General features: G+C 44.7%; 1 protein-coding gene across 6 annotated transcripts in view; it reads left to right on the plus strand.

Annotated features, from left to right (window-relative positions):
* The window catches only part of LMO7 (LIM domain 7), a 251,676-nt gene that overhangs the window by 74,157 nt on the left and 160,109 nt on the right, over positions 1–17,410 (plus strand). For all 6 annotated transcript variants that reach the window (XM_073580396.1, XM_073580397.1, XM_073580401.1 and 3 more), the window contains exon 4: positions 7,322–7,391. In XM_073580396.1, coding sequence (XP_073436497.1) covers positions 7,322–7,391 — 70 coding nt within the window. The remainder of the gene's footprint in view (positions 1–7,321; positions 7,392–17,410) is intronic.

A 17,410-nucleotide genomic window follows, 5' to 3' on the forward strand; every position in this document is an offset into this window, starting at 1 on the left:
GGGTGCACTGTTGAGAGTGACAGGACAGCAAGGGGAGGGGCGAGTATAAAAGGGACAGGGAGCGCGCAGAGGAGTCAGTTGGTGATACGTCAGACACAGAGCAGGAGACGGAGGGGGCGTGAGAGAACGGAAAGGACACTGACGGTTGAGAGAAGAGACCAGCAGCAGAGGGTAGATACGCAGTGGCCCTCAGGAAAGAGGCGCTGAGCTTACCGACAGGCGACTGCCTCTTCACCCCAATACCGGGTTACAGTCTGCCCGTGGTCATCCTCGGCCTTTACCGCTGAGCTCGAGCCCACCGCGGCCTGTCTGCTCCCGGCTGCTGCCATCCCCCTTCAGCCCTCGGTTGCGGCCTGCCCGCTGCCACCCGCGGACGCTGCCGTTTCATTTCAGCCCGTGGTTGTGGCCTGTCTATCACCGCTCACAGCCACCTTCACCCCGCTGTAGTCGGCAGTTTGGGCCTGTTCCTCGGCAAGAGACACTCTCTCAGATAAAAACACTGCTCGGACAGTACCACAAGGTATTTGCTAGTCATGAGGAAGATTTTGGATGTACCACCGCCATCACCCATGGAATTCCCACGGCAGGAGCAGCCCCCATACGTGAACGATATCGACAGATTCCTCCACAACTCTACCAAGAGCTGAAAACTTTACTGGCCCAAATGCTACGAAAGGGAGTGATTTGAGAAAGCCAAAACCCCTGGGCGGATCTTATTGGGTTGGTCCGCAAAAAGGATGGCACCTTACGATTCTGCATGGACTATCGAAAGCTGAATGCTTGCACTCTCAAAGACTCGTACCCACTACCCCGAATAGAAGAATCCTTGTCCGCCTTGGGGAAGGCGACGTAATTTTCTACTTTGGACCTGGCCAGTGGGTACTGGCAGGTACCCATGTCAGAAGAAGACAGGACAAAGACGGCGTTCATACTTCCTATGGGGCTATTTGAGTTTAATCGGATGCCGTTCAGACTGGCCAACGCCCCGGGGACCTTTCAGAGGTTGATGGAGCGGTGTCTGGGAGATCTCAATTTTGAGGCCACATTGATATACCTGGATGATATCATCATCTATGCTGCCACTTTTGAGCACCACCTGAAGCGGTTGGGGCAGGTACTCTGATGTCTGCAAAAGTACGGGTTGAAGGTAAAACCCCAAAACTGCCATCTATTTCGCACCCAGATTGAATATTTGGGTCATGTCGTCTCAGCGGAGGGCGTAAGGCCGTCCCGGGAAAAGGTTGCTGACATTCAGAGATGGCCTACCCCTGAGACGATAAGACGTGCGGCCCTTCCTGGGGTTGGCCTGATACTACCGTCGTTTCGTAAAGAATTTTGCATGCCGGGCTCGAGCCCTGCACGACCTGCTGAAGGGGGCTCCCGCTGGGGCAAATGGACGAAAAGTCCAGTGGCGACAAATCAAGAAGAGGCCTTCCAAGACCTTAAGGCTGCGCTCTCGGATGCTCCGGTGTTAGCTTATGCGGATTTCTCGCAACCGTTCATCCTGCACACTGATGGGAGTCTTCACGGGCTGGGGGCTGTGTTTTTACAAGTCCAAGACGGCCGTGAGAGAGTGATCGCGTATGGAAGCCGCTCACTCCATGATTCCGAGCGCAACCCTGACAATTACAGCTCCTATAAGCTCGAGCTCCTCGCAGTAGTGTGGGCCATGACGGAGCGGTTCGCAGAGTCCCTGGCGGGCTCCGAAGTAGTGGTGCGGACTGACTAACCCGCTGGCCCATTTGGAAAACGCCAAACTGGGAGCTCTGGAACAAAGATGGGTGGCCCGGATGGCAAAATTGTACTATAAAATTATCTATAAAAGAGGGGCCGAGAATGTACACGCTGATGCTCTCTCCAGGATTCGACATACAACCCCAGGGAAGGGTCGAGACGACGAATTAGAAGAAGAGATACCGTTCGCCCTCACCGCTGCCGTGCTTACAGCTGCCACCCAGGAAGTACCTCCCACGGAGACCCTAAGGTGCATGCTCGAACAATCCCGGGATAAGTGGATCCAACAGCAGCAAGAAGGCGAAGAAATTGAGCTTCTCCGGAAATGGGTAACTGCTGGCAAACTGCCCACTGACTTACAAAGACAGACTTTGACTCAGGACATGTCGCTGATGTTAAGACAATGGGAGAGACTGGTTATCCGAAAGGGACTATTGTATCGTAAAATGACATCACGAACAACCTCTATGACGAGTTGGCAGGTAGTTGCGCCCGGAGCGCCACTTAACGAACTGGCTCGAGAAGCCCACAAAAAAGGGGCTCATTTCGGAGCTCAAAAGACCTTGCAATGGTTACAACAGAAAATTTACCATCCACGCTTGCATGCTGTTGTGGATGAGACTTGCCGGACCTGTCGCCCATGCGAATTAGCTAAACCACCCGCACAGCGAGCCCCAGTACAAACAATCGTGACCTCAGCGCCCCTCGAGCTTCTGACGGTGGATTACCTGACCATTGGTCCCGCATTCCAGGGGTATGAACACTGCCTCGTCCTGGTAGACCATTTCACTAAGTTTGCTGTGGTCACCCCCACTCGAGACCAGACTGCGGAGTCTGCCGCCTCCGCAATTTGTAGGAACTTTATACAAGTTTATGGCTGCCCTCAATGGATACATTCCGATCATGTCTTTTGGGAAAAATAATGGAGGAACTACACCGTCTCTATGGTATTGACAAATCCCGGACCACGCCATACCACCCGCAGGGAAACGGGGCCTGCGAGCGATTTAATCGGACATTAATCCAAATGTTGCGTACTCTGGAGAGTGACAAGAAGGCCCGTTAGCCCGAATATGTCCCTGAACTAGTATGGGTCTATAACAACTGAGTACATTGAGTTACCTGCTATACCCCTTATTCCCTGTTGTTTGGGCGCGATGGCAAGGGGATCATGGAGGTAGAGTTGGACCCAGAGGAGCCTCAGCCCTGGACTGGGGTATCATCATGGGTCCGAAATCACCGGCACAGGCTGCAAACTCTTCATCGAATCGTACGTACCAAACTTCATGACTTAGAACACTCAGGAAAGAGTTCATCTCTACCTCCTGACCTCCAAAGTTTAGACCGAGTACTCGTACTAGACCAACGTCACCAGAACAAATTAGAGCCACGCTGTGAAGAGGGTCCCTATCTGGTCCTATGCCGTATAAACCCTGAAGGACCTGTGTACGAAATACGACCCGAGAAAGATGAAACACTGCCTACCCGCATAGTGCATCGGAATATGCTACGCCCCTGTATTTCCACCGACCCGGAGCAACCTGAACCTGTTCCTCAGGTCTCTGAACTATTGCCCGTGTTCTGGGACTCGGACGACGAATACTTCCCCACAATAACCAGGGGCTCTCTACTGAATGACAAACCATCTGACACAATTAGCCCGCCCAAACCAGCTAGCCCACCACCGGCCACCACCCCAGAAGACTCCACCCTCGTCGAACTAAGATGCGCCGAGCTGTCAACAGCCGGCAAACCCCCCGAACGATACGAACAGGACCAGTTCATATGGCAACGAAAACTGACACCTCCGCAGACCAGCCCAAGTAGACTGAGGCCCTCGCCTGAGGACTGGCGAGCTTACAGGATGGGCAAGTGTAGGGAGGATGACCCCCACAGAGTGTCTGGGCCAGAACCAAGGGGACCGCCATCTGAGTTCCTAAGGAAACAGTACCCGGGGAACAGAGGAGGAGGGTGGACTGTTGAGAGTGACAGGACAGCAAGGGGAGGGGCGAGTATAAAAGGGACAGGGAGCGCACAAAGGAGTCAGTTGGTGATACGTCAGACACGGAGCAGGAGACGAAGGGGGTGTGAGAGAACAGGAAGGACACTGACACTTGAGAGACCAACAGCAGAGGGTAGATACGCAGTGGCCCTCGGGTGCCGAGCTTAACGACGGGACTGCCTCTTCACCCCAATCCCGGGTTACGATCTGCCCCCGGTCATCCTCGGTCGTTACCGCTGAGCTCGAGCCCTCCGCGGCCTGTCCGCTCCCTCTCCCGGCTGCTGCCATCCCCCTTCAGCCCGCAGTTGCGGCCTGCCCGCTGCCACCCGCGGACGCTGCCATTTCACTTTAGCCCGTGGTTGCGGCCTGTCTATCACCGCTCACAGCCACCTTCACCCCGCTGCAGTCAGCAGTTTGTGCCTGTTCCTCGTCAACAGAGACACTTTGCACACAGCCTCAGGCTGTGCGCGTGGCCAGTAAACCGCCACTCTTGAGCACTGCGACACAACCCTGCTTGGGGACAGGAGTCCCATTGAACTCGCTAACAAGCGCAACCCCGCTGTTACATCAGGGGGTTACTTCATCTCATGACTCCATCAGGGCCTGTTGTGCCCCAACTCCTCCTGGGTGCTGGAACGCCTGAAGACTATTCCAAACCTTCAGCAGCTGGACCCAGTGGCTGTGACTCCAAGGCAGCCTTATCAAAGACGCCAGAGCAGCCTTATCAAAGACGCCAAAGCAGCTTCATCAGCAACGCAGCTTCCACAGAGCCGCCGAGGGACTTCAGGATGGATAAGTGACAATATAGAGTATAAGGACCCATAGAGGGCCATACCGTGGCCCCATAGTTACCGGCCTTGGCCGGGTTAGTCGTGTTCGTTTCAAGTAGTGTTTGGTTGTACTGAGTCCCTGCGAGGACAACTGTTACCCCTTTTTGGTTGCTTAATATAGCCCTAGCGGCTTCAAATTATAAAAGTTTGCTTTTCAAAGTTCAACCAGTCTCGCGCCTCGTCACTGCATCATGCGAACCTGCTGTTACCTACACTTACGCCGGGGCAACCGCACACACGTGCCTTGCATGACTCACATCCTCAACCTGGTGGAACAGCAATTTCTCTGCCACTATCCTGGCCTGGATGCGCTGCTGCAGAAAGCATGATGGCTGTGTGCTCACTTCTGACAATTGCAACCCGCAGGTCTTCGACTTGCATTGCTACAGAGGTATTTTGCAGCAGCGACAAGCATGGGTGCATTATGTCCTTTTGCATAGCATGTGCCAACGCAGTACGGATGTGCAATTCACGCTTGCGGAGTGGGAACAAATGAATGACCTCTGCTCCCTTCTGCACAGTTTTGAAATGGTTACTAAGATGGTTAGCGCTGACCATGCCATAATCAGCATCACTATTCCAGTCACCTAATGATAGAGCACACTTTGAAAAGTCTGTTTGAGGATGTGGTGGTCCCAGTGGAGGATGCGGAAGGGATAACAATATCTTAAATTTCTGGACTGTTGTCACACAGGTGGGTGCCATGGGATGGTGGATTACAGCAATCGAGGGGGGCTCATGGTACCAAACAAACTGTTAATGAAGGTGCAGGAGCTGAGTAACATATTGAGGACAAGGTGACTATTGGGAAAACAGCCAGTAGATGAAGAGGATAGTGATTCCATGGTTGGCGGGAGGCGACGGAAGAAGCAGCTTTGTTACCCCGCCACCAACACACCATGGACTTGGACATCATGGAAGCGCCCAACACGAGTACCTTCTTGCTGCAGCATCTGCAAGATGATACCCGTATACATAGGGTTATTAATAGTACTGACTATTGGGTTGCCTCTCTGTTAGATCCACGGTACAAGAGTAAATCTTGCTAGATGCTCCCCCCCCCCCCTTGGAAAGGGACGTGCACATGCTGGAGTATCGAAATACGCTCTTAGGCAATCTTAGTGGTTTTCCCCAAGACAGTAGTGAGGCACCCAGTGTGCAGTTCTAGATTTCCATCCCCAGAAACATCCAGGCGTCATTGCTAAAACAGGAGCAGTACAAGTGGCATAAACAATTTCTGTGAGTCGTTTCACAGGTTTTTTTTTTTTTTTTTAGACCAGCCCGTGCACCAGCAGAACAGAGTACAAGTATGACACGAGGTGAACGACTGGAGAGGATGGTGCAGGAGTATCTTGAGCTCAATATTAGTAACATCTAATTTGGACCCTTTTGCATTTTGGTCTTGGAAAAATGTAAGAGTGGCCTGAGCGCTCCTCTCACGCCTTGGAGGTTTTATCATGCCCGGCAGCCACTGTTCTCTCAGAACATGTCTTCAGTGCTCCTGGTGGTGTTCTGACTTATAAGCGCATCTGGCTATCCCCTGAAAGTGTAGACCGCCTAACTTTCATCAAAGTGAACAAGTCATGGATCTCCAATGATTTTTGCAACCCAGTCGCAGACTCCACAGACTAGGCAATGGTGTTTTTAGTGTCATGCATTGATCTTGCATTATTGCAGTCTGTAAAATCTTTATAGCGGCTTCTATGCCTGCTTTTGCTACTGCTGCTGATGTTGCAAACAATTTTTTGAAATGTGGAGATTCCAAGTTGGGTCTCCAACTGGTGGATTGCATATTATACTGTTGCTACTCTGTAGAAATTGATGCCACTTTAGTGGTGTGTGACAATAATTTTTTTGAATGTGTAGAATCCAGTTGTGTTAACTTTGTGTGTTGCCTGTAGAAGTAGGGTTCCCAGACAGGCAGGCCTGCACTTTCAATCAACTACCTGTATTACTTTCCTTACATTTTTCTGATGTTTGTTCCATCTGAATGTGACTGGGGAAAAAAAGTAAGCTTGTTACATGCGTTATCAAGATTTCAAGCTAAGAAGGGTTACACTGCTCCCTTAACCAACAGATCCTCATTAAAACTTCAATTCCAAGCTGTAAATGCTGGCTTAGACCCAGATACCTCATGCATGGCCCATGACTAACTGCTGCTGTGCCATTAGAATATTTCTTCTGTGGGTCAATTGATGCCACTTTTCATGGTGTCTGCCCCTAATTTTAGCTGCTTGAGAAGCTTTTTTTCACCCCTTAAGGTGTTGTGCATATGTTTGGCCTCCCATTCAATTCAATCGGGTTCGGGTACGTTAATCGAATTGTTCGGCAAACTGAACCTTAAAAGGTTCGCTCATCTCTATTGATGACAGATTTTTTTCCCCACAATCATTCTAAAAAAAAAAAAAAAAATGGATACATTGCAATTCTGTAACATAGTAGCTGTAAATGCTCATGCCTGTAAATGATTAATTGGTACTAATGTAAAAAAACAGATTGCACTTGGATAACTAGTGAGGGAAAAAAATCATCCCACTTTTCTGGATGAAAATCGGAGCGAGTTTTTTATACTCTTGTGTGACCAGTATTAGGTTCTCTCATGTTACACTTATTGGCAATTTATAAAAGTTTTACGGGGAGCCCCTTCTGGACTGTTGAAGACAAAATGTCAGGTGAAGTGGATAACATTGTTGGCAGTTTCCATGCTTGATTTTTTACCATTTTGTTCAGTTTTTCTATTCTTTTTTTTCTATAGTCTAATTAACAAGATCAAGCCTGGAATTATTAAAAAGATTAACAGACTGTCCACACCTATTGCTGGCTTGGTAAGTGTTCTAAAATTGCAATGCAAAAAATGTGAATGACAGACCAGCTAATTAACTCCACTGAATGTGTAGTGCACAATGCCAAGATATCTTGCTACAAGTGTTGTTGAAAAATTCTAAAGGTTATAATGTTATAATGAAATGTTTCCTTTCAATGACCTCAAAGCATAATATGAATGTATGCGCAGGAGAACAAGTTACAGTTTGGGATGAGGAGCAAGATTTCTTCTATGCAAATTATCTGCCAGTAAAAATATAATGCAGTTGGCCATGGTCTATGACAGACCTGCATAACGGCCAGTCTGCCAAGTTATTTCTGGCGGCCTTCAGACAACCGGTATATGCCATTTCTGTTCTTTCTGTATTCCATTGCATTTGCGTCTTTCAGACACGGCGGAGAATGTAAGTGCCTTAGATTGTAGACACTTTTATTGAAGATGAAGGGAAGATAGTGTGAGGTCACAGTATTGAGACCATGGTGGGAATAGTGTGAGAGTGATCAGTGCGAGGCGGAAATATGGAGAAGGAGGGAAACAAGACAGAATAATGGGAGGATGGAGCATGGAGGGGTCCTGTATGGAGAGGAACAGTATGCAGATGTGACAATTTGCAAAATATCTTAATCTTAACCTTTTTAGGGTGTGTTGGAGCAGAAACTCTCAATTCTCCTTTTAAAAATTCAACTTGACTATGGTCTATAATGCTGGTAACAAAAAAAAAACTTTTTCAATTCATGACTTGATCAGCATGTACAGGTGTGTGTGTATTCTAATTCTATAGATTAAATTACTACTGCTAATTTGTTAATTTTTAGTATCTTGTATGTAATTTATGATCTTCAAGGTATCGTGAGGCGCCATAATTTTGCTCTCTATGCTACTGACTTGAAATACCAGACTCAGTCTCTACAAAATTAATGGAGCTGTGTGTGGTAACCCCTTCATTAGTCAGTGGGGTGCTAGGAGTCGGACCCTTAAAAATCTAATTTTCATGTTCTATGTTACGGAAGGGCCATCAATATCTTAAGTCCTGGAAAACCCATTAAAGCTCCTTCAGTCAACTAGATTTTAATGATTTAAAACACGGACATCTTAATTTCTTATCAGATCTGTGTCAGACAATGCTGCTGTTCACATTGGATAGATCATATTAGATTTGAGATAGTTTTACATTTTCCTGCAAAGCAATATATTCCAAAGCTGTTTGAGAGATTCCCTTTAAAGCACATCCTAGATACCCCTCCCCCCCAAGGGACGTATATGACCTTCTAATATGGGCATACAGGTAATAAAAATGTTATGCTAGTTCAACCTGTAAGTCTCATATTAATGGTCTTGATGCTGCGAAATGTTAATGTTATATTCTTTCTTTGTTAATGATTTCTTTTAATCTCCGGGGCATGCAGGGCCTGGAACAAATCCCTGCCTCCTGTCTTTATTGTAATACTTATCCCCACCCATCAGCGTCAGTTACGGCCCCAGAATCTTACACCTGTGCACTGCACTCCATCAGAAATACATCCCTCATCCTCCCTTTGTGGGCAGTGTATTCAGGGATCTTCTTAGCAGGCGCTGGTGACTTCCACTTGTGACCTCCGGTGTGTGTGCCAAGGTGCTCTCCCCACTTCTTCCCTATATAGTCATCACAATACACATGGTTCCTAACGATGGCTGTGCAGGGAGGAATTGGGGAGAGCATATTATTGGGCGCACACCGGATGTCACAGTGACTCGCTGGCGCCTACACAGAAGATCCCTGAATGCAGTGCCCATAGAACGAAGGTTGAGGTTTGTACTTCTGAGGGAGTGCTGGGTTCAGGATTCCATGGTCATAATGGATGCTGATGGGAGGAGTTAAGTATTACAATGAAGACAGGAGACAGGGATTTCTTCAAGGCACCGCACGCCCTGGAGCCTGGAAGAAATCGTTAACTTAAAGACAGAATATAACAATTCTCAGCATCAAGATCGTTACTATGAGGCATACAGGTAGGACTAGTGTAACATTTCTATTACCTGTATGCTCATATTAATAGGTCATACACAGTGGGTACGGAAAATATTCAGACCCCTTTGAAATGTTTCACTCTTTTTCATTGCAGCCATTTGGTAAATTCAAAAAGTTCATTTTTTTTCTCATTAATGTACCCACTGCACCCCATCTTGACTGAAAAAAACAAATGCAGGAATTTTTGCAAATTTATTGAATTAGAAAAACAGAAATATAAGTATTCAGACCCTTTGCTCAGACACTCGCATATGTCACATGCTGTCCTTTTCCTTGTGATTATCCTTGAGATGGTTCTACTCCTTCATTGGAGTCCACCTGTATGTAATTAAACTGATAGGACTTGATTTGTAAAGGCACACTCACCTGTCTATATAAGAGCTCACAGTGCATATCAGACCAAGTGAGAATCATGAGGTCAAAGGAACTGGCCAAGGAGCTCAGAGACAGAATTGTGGCAAGGCATAGATCTGGTCAAGGTTACAAAAGAATTTCTGCAGTACTCAAGGTTCTTAAGAGCACAGTGGCCTCCGTAATCCTTAAATGGAAGACGTTTGGGACTACCAGAAGTCTTCCTATACCTGGCCATCCAGCCAAACTGAGCAATTGTGGGAGAATTTGTACTCAATACTGAGCAAAGGGGGCTGAATACTTATATGACCATGGGAGGAATAGGGCTAAGCAACAGCACATGTGAAAAAAACTAATAAATCATAAACTGAACATGAGTCAACAGTGTGATGCAGCAGCAATATAGTCCAATACAATTCTGGGATGTATTAACAGAAGCATACAGTCTAGATCACGTGAAGTCATTATTGCCCTCTACTCCTCTTTGATGAGACCTCATCTGGAATACTGTTTCCAGTTTGGGGCACCACATTTAAAAAAAGACATCAACAGACTGGAGCAAGTTCAGAGAAGAGCGACCAAGAATGGTGACCGGTCTGAAAACCATGTCCTATGAGGAACAGTTATTGGATTTGGGAATGTTTAGTTTGCAAAAAAGAGTAAGAGGAGACTTAATAGCTATCTACAAATATCTCAAGGGCTGTCACATTTTAGAAGGATCATCTTTATTTTCATTTGCACAAGGAAATACTGGAAACAATGGGATGAAACTGAATGGGAGGAGACACAGATTAAGATATTAGAAAAAACTTTTTGTGATCAATGAGTGGAACAGGCTGCCACGAGAGGTGCTGAGTTCTCCTTCCATAGAAGGCTTCAAATAGAGGCTGGACAGACATCTGTCTGGGATGATTTAGTGAATCCTGCTTTGAGCAGGGGGTTGAATCCGATGACCCAGGAGGTCCCTTAAAACTCTACCATTCTATGTGATACTTCAGTTTTTCTTTTTTAATAAAATTGCAAAAATTTCTACACTTCTGTTTTTTCAGTCAAGATGGGGTGCAGAGTGTACATTAATGAGTAAAAAAGGAACTTTTTTGATTTTACTAAATGGCTGCAATGAAATAAGGAGTGAAAAATTTAAAGGGGTCTGAATACTTTCCACACCCACTGTACCTCCTGGGGGGTGACAGTCTCTAACTTCTTATCATTCGTTTACCTTATTTTCACTGTAAAGTTACTTGACAGAAGTGTTTTGAATTTTCTTAATGATTTTCTTTCCTTTTTACAGTTTTATTTTTTCCTGCCTTTGTTTCACTTGTCAGCAGCTGCTGGTTAGGAAGCCTTTTTTTCAATGTGTTAAACTTGTAAGTGATAAAATATCATGAAAACTACTTAAATCGTTTTGCATATGTAACGGGCATGTTTTATAGTAAATGTAACACATTCTCCAGAGGTCATATTATTGTTTGATTACGGTAGTTGTCATAAAATTTAGTTTTCCTGTTTTTATATTCTTGCTATTTGGAAATGCTTGAGTTGAAGTGAATAAAATTGAGAGGGGATAAAGGGCACCAGTTGCTTGGCTCTGTACCAACATAATATACCATCCCTTATTTAGTACTTGGAGACAGTGGATTAAAAGGGTTTTCTGGGCATCTAATATTGTTGACCCACTGATCAGTTATTCTGATGGCTGCTGTATGTAAAGATTGATCAGAGCTCAGCAGATCATAACTGTACAATATGTAAGTAGAGGTCATTGTTGGGATCTGCACATCATGCCATGCTTTTTTTGCTTGTTTATGCCAGTCTGGCAACATTTGCATTAAAGAAGCACTTCCATCAAAGTTATCCTCTTAATATATTGTAATCATCATATCATATAGCACTGTGTATTTACAATTGTTCATTCTACCAAGTTAATTCTTTTGTTTTCCATTTGGTCTATGACCTCACATGATTAAAAACTAACTGAATCTTTCTAAGCTCTAAGTAGAAACGGGAGGTACATTTTCTCTGCAGAAATCATAAGTAGAGATGAGCGAATTTGTTCGGCTCCCTCCTTATTGGGCAAGCTATAGTGCTTGCCAAATAAGCTGCATCTAGAACCCGGCTACCTTAATAGCTCCTGCTGAGCAGCTGTCTAGCGTCACATCTGCATGTGTCGTGGCTGTTCCACTGTCACAATACATGCATGGAGAGCCCAACACATAGGCTCTCCATTCATGTGTTGTGACAGTGAAACAGCCGCGACACATGCAGCTGCGACGCCAGACAAGCTGATCAGCAGGTGATCCAGGGATCCGGGCTCCCTCTGCAGCTTATTTGGTAAACGCTATTGCTTGCTGAACAAATTTGCTCATCTGTAGTCATAAGGGTACCGTTACACATAGCGATGCAGCAGCGATCCCGACAACGATATGGATCGCTTGTGCATCGCTAAGTGGTCGCTAGTGAGCTGCCACACAGGCAGATCTCACCAGCGACATAGCAGCGGTCGGGAGTCGCTACTTACCTGTCAGACGCGGCGATGATGACGTCCTCCCGCCCGGCTCCACGCGTCGCTCGTCGTCACAGCAGGAAGCTGACGACGAGAAATGATCCAGGACCTTCTCGCGCAAACAGCGATAACCAGCAGGGGAGCCTGTTGGAGGTAAGTATTACATGTAGCAATATCGCTGCTACATCACAAAATCGGTGACTTTACAGCGATATTGCTAGCGATATCGCAGTGTGTAACGGGGGCTTTAGTCACTGCAAAAGTTCGTGGCAGGCAGGGGGCGAGAAGACTTAATTTTTCTACATAGAGCAAAGAAAGGAGAATCATTAGCTGAGTAGAAAGGCAAAATGAGCAATTGTAAGTACGAAGTGCTATATAATATTATGATTGCAATATATTAAGAGGATAAAAACTTTAATTGGAGTGCTTCTTTAATGGAGCTCAGTACTTGAAGAGACAGCATTGCTCTTGAATGTTTGGTTCCCTTTATTCTTTACCAATAGTTTATTGCATGTAGTATTCAGAACATTACAGCTTTGTCCTATAGGAGTTAATGGGAGCTACTGTACTACTACCACATCCACTTTAAAAGTCCTCTTCAATCAGTGGTTTGACTGTGGTGGTATGGACTACTATCTGTCTGGCCTTTCAAAATAAGTCATAAATTATTGGCTAAAAACTTATGTAATGCCTAGATTTAAAGTTAGCGAGCCTATATCATAAGGTTGGAATCACACATGCTGTTTTTTACTACAAATTAAAGAAGATACAATAAAATGAAATGCAAAAGTCTTTAATTTTGTGCTGGATTTCTTTTTCTTTTGAATACCCTTCTCACTCAAACCTGCATGAATAACTTTGTGTTTGTGCAAGTCCAGCTAAGGACAAACGTTTCCTGTAGGGCAGTTCACACACTGAGGTTTAACACACTATTTTGGGGCCTTTCTCCTGGCTTCTTGTTCTCATGATTTTATATATGGTACTACCCCCCCCCCCCCCCCGCCCCACTGTAATCTTCTGCCATCTTTGATGATTAAATCACATTAGCGTAATGACCCTGATGGAGCCTTTTGGTAACTACTAAAGTTGTGTGACTTATTTTAGTGGGCCAAACAACTTTACCTCCTCTCTGTGGGAATCTGGGAAATCCTGGCTGATTTACCCAATGTGATCTGTACAGCCATGTAGAATGACATAGTTGTGATTTCTGGCAGAAAACAACTTATTGATATGTTGCTGTTTTTATTTGTTTTATATTTTGTCTATTTTCCTTTTGCAAAATACCACAGCACATACAAATAAAATCAAACGTATTATCCCAACAACCCAGAGTCTAGTAGAATGGACAGGGACTAGAAATATTCTGCTTTCTAGTTATTACATCCAGTGCATGACCAATACTTTATATATTGTAAACAATCTCATGTCTTCTCCTCACTGCTGCCACTTTCCGCAAAGGATTTCCTCAGCCTTTCAGGTACTTTTCTCAGCTTTATACTTTTTGTTATTTGCTAAAAGAAAAAAGCCTTGCAATACCTGATTAGTAATATATCAAGGCAAGAGTTAACATGAGTGCATCACGGTTTATTACTGTGGATTGGATTGCAAGAAAAGAAGTAAAAATCTTGGTGCCTTTGTTAAAAACAATTTTGTATTTGTTTTATTTAGCCATATATTAGTAAACTTTGTAAATCATCTATCTTCTTATTATACCCTTTTTGGCCTTTGCTGATTATTATTACTGTATCTGTGAATATAGGGGAATGTGCTGGCATCTTTCATTGTACACGTCTAGGGTGGAAAGAAAAAAAAGGGGAAATCCAAAAGTAGTGCCACACAAAAAACAAGACATTGAGGTCATAACGTAGGTATTAATGACTGTTTTTGACTACAAGACAAGTATGGTAAATTTCCATCTGGTGTCCCTGGTGAGATGTTCACAAAATGATGAGTAAAATAGAAGTACGGTAAGTCATTGTTTTATAACAGCACAAACTTTTATTGCGGTTTTAGTTTTTTTGGGGATTAGTTCTTTTGTTTTGCAAGACATGAGTAGATACTGGACCACACCAAACATCCGCTAGAGACAGAAATTCAGAATGTTCATTTTATCCCTTCATCTTGTAAGGTGGCCAACAGTGTTATTCTAGACTTATGCTGCTGGAAGTGAAGTCAATGATCAGCCACTTTCTCACAAAATGGCAGAAAACTGACACTCCAAAGCTTCCTTAGTTTCCAGTTGTGGCAACATTCCCTGTAGCTTTACAGCATGTATATTGTAGGGTAGATTCAAATACAATCTGAGCACACACATTAGCTTTCTAATTTACTAAATATTTATTCATATACAGGTTTAATCAGCTGGTTAAATCAGCCGTAACATTTAAGGGCAATGATGGCTAAGGCCTTTGCCAAGTCTTGGGATTTGTTGGGCGGCAAGAAAATCCAAGTGATGTGTTGGAAGTAGAAAAAAAATGTGAAAGTGTAGCCTGTCTGAAATATCCAACAGAAGAGTTAAAATAACACAAATTATTGAACAAGTGAGTGATTTCTATGGAATTCACTTTTCCTTTTTACATCGTGGGCGCCTGGGAAACCCCCTTTAGGCTATGTGCCCACGTAGCGATTCTTAAGCAGAATATTCCTGAGCAGAATCGCACACCCTGCTCCCAGGAAAACGCATGCGGTTTTTGACGTGCTTTTTTAAGCATTTGTCAAGCGTTTTAGCATGTGTTTTCCCATGCGTTTTTGCGATACAATTGATGGTATGCGGAATCGCACGCGATTACGCAAAATTAATGAACATGCTACGTTTTTTACCGCTAAGATTCCGCAGCGGTAAAAAAAGCACAATTGGCACAACATGTGCGTTTTCAATTATGATTGAATGGAATGCTTTTTTTAAGCGTTTCCGCGGCAGAATCGCGGGTTTAAAAACGCCGTGGAAACGCTTAAACGCTACGTGGGCACACAGCCTAAAGGGAAAAAAAAGAGGACATTTGAATAATTGCTCACCACTATTCCATATGTGGCAGGAGGTGACAAACAAGCAGTAAGAAGTCATCCTTTCAGTCCATGGAGTGGAAAAGAGACAGTCACACGTTCGCACATGTACATGGACGCGGCCCACACAAACTAGAAGAGAAGTTTGGGATGCATATTTCGCTACTGAAGGATAGAGGGGATGGGAATGTACACAGAATGTGAAATTTCAAAGTAATGAAGCTGGGGGTGCACTTCACTATTGGACACTGTATACTTGGCCCAAGTGTTTTATCGCTTATCGGCCTGATTCCTGAGCTGCCAGAATTTCCCGTCGAGGGAGGGAAGGGTGCAGCAGCTAATAATTAGCTGCTCTCCCTCCAGTTTGATTTCAAGCTGTGATCCAGCACTTGTGGGGTTAAAAAAGACAGCTCTACCATTCTTAATTTACCCAGCACAGACCCAGCACAAATGCCTCCTAGTTCTAATCTCAACCATCTCCCTCTTAGGGGACTAATTACCAGGTATGTGCAGAAGCTGCTGGGCCAGATAGTCCCTTCTGCTCAGTGATGCTACAACAGAAGCTAGAGCTGCTCTGCTGTGAGTGATCTCAGCATCTCCTTGCTTCATCCATCAGAAGCCGCTTCACCAATAGTAAGACAGTGGTGCGGCTAATACCAAGCTATCAGTTCACATTTGAGTTTGTGCCCTTTCGTTTTGTCCGCCAGAACCAACCAAAGGGCCGGATGTGGGCCGCAGACTGCCATTTGCCCATGTCTGTTTTAGATGTTTCTTGGTCTGTAAGGGTATGTGCACACAAGCAGGAAAAATGGCAGTGCTTTGGATGCAATGCATGTCCGCTGCGTCCAAAGCGCTGCTGGCTATTGAACGCAGGTGAATCCGCATGTGTTCATCAAACCGTATGGTATCACCGCATCCAATACATTGCACGGATGACATTTATCTTGCTGTGGCTCGCATCTCTGCAAGATAAATAGACATGCTGAAGTCTGGAGAAATGCACCACATATGTCTCTGCGGGTGAACCGTGGGCATCTGTGGTCGCATAGTGGGCTTGGGATTTCTTGAAATTCCATCCACTATGCTGTAACAGCTGGACGCTGCACAAGTATGTAGCGTCCAACCCACAGCGTTAACTGATAGTGTGCACATTTTAACAATTTTAAGTCCGTAGTACGTGTCCATGTACATGGAGCTTTCATAGAAATGATATTCCCTAATAGAAGTAACCATTTTCAACTAGATAATGCTCCCTGCCATACCACAAAAATAGTTCCAGATTGATTGTAAGCACATGACACGTTGACCAATGGAACATGCTGGAAAAACAAGTTTGACCAGTCTGCTGCTAGAAAACGCAGGAAACCTTCAGAAGCTTTGATGTCAAAGCCTCAACCAGTTAAAGTGGTTTGCCCAGCAAAAATTTTATTGGATGGGCATGCTATCGATGATTATGTATAGCATTACACTGTGTTCCAAATTATTATGCAAGAAATATTTCCTCATATTTTCTCTAAATTACCTATATGAATTGCAGTCATTGTTATTTTCCAGTCATCTAATATTCTAGTATAATTGCAATGTTTTTGAACAAACTGCCTATGAAAACAGTATATTTTTAAAAATAAGAAACACTCAAAATGCATGCTCCAAATTATTATGCACAGCAGAGTTTTCAACCTTTTTATTTTGAACAAAAAAATGGTCAATTGTGAAATTATAAGCATTATCAGCTTATTACAAAATGAAATCAAACAGTTTTCAAGTCAAAACTTTATTCTAGGTGATGTTACATTTGCACATAGGACCCCTTGTTCGAAAGAAGCTTCTGAACTCTCTCGTCCATTGAATTTGTCAGTTTTTGGATGGTTTGTGCTTCAATTGTTTTGCATGTGGACAGAATACCCTCCCAGAGCTGTTGCTTAGATGTGAACTGCCTCCCGCCATCATAGACACTCCTTTTGATGATGCTCCAGAGGTTCTCAATGGGGTTGAGGTCAGGGGAAGATGGTGGCCACACCATAAGTTTGTCCTCTTTTATGCCCATAGCAGCCAGAGATGCAGATGTGTTATTTGCAGCATGAGACGGTGCATTATCATGCATGAAAATGATCTTGCTGCGGAAAGCACGGTTCTTCCTCTTGAACCATGGCAG

Source organism: Dendrobates tinctorius, unplaced genomic scaffold (genome assembly GCF_039654945.1).
Source record: "Dendrobates tinctorius isolate UK_male_01 unplaced genomic scaffold, ASM3965494v1 ptg000064l, whole genome shotgun sequence".
Lineage (NCBI taxonomy): Eukaryota > Metazoa > Chordata > Amphibia > Anura > Dendrobatidae > Dendrobates > Dendrobates tinctorius.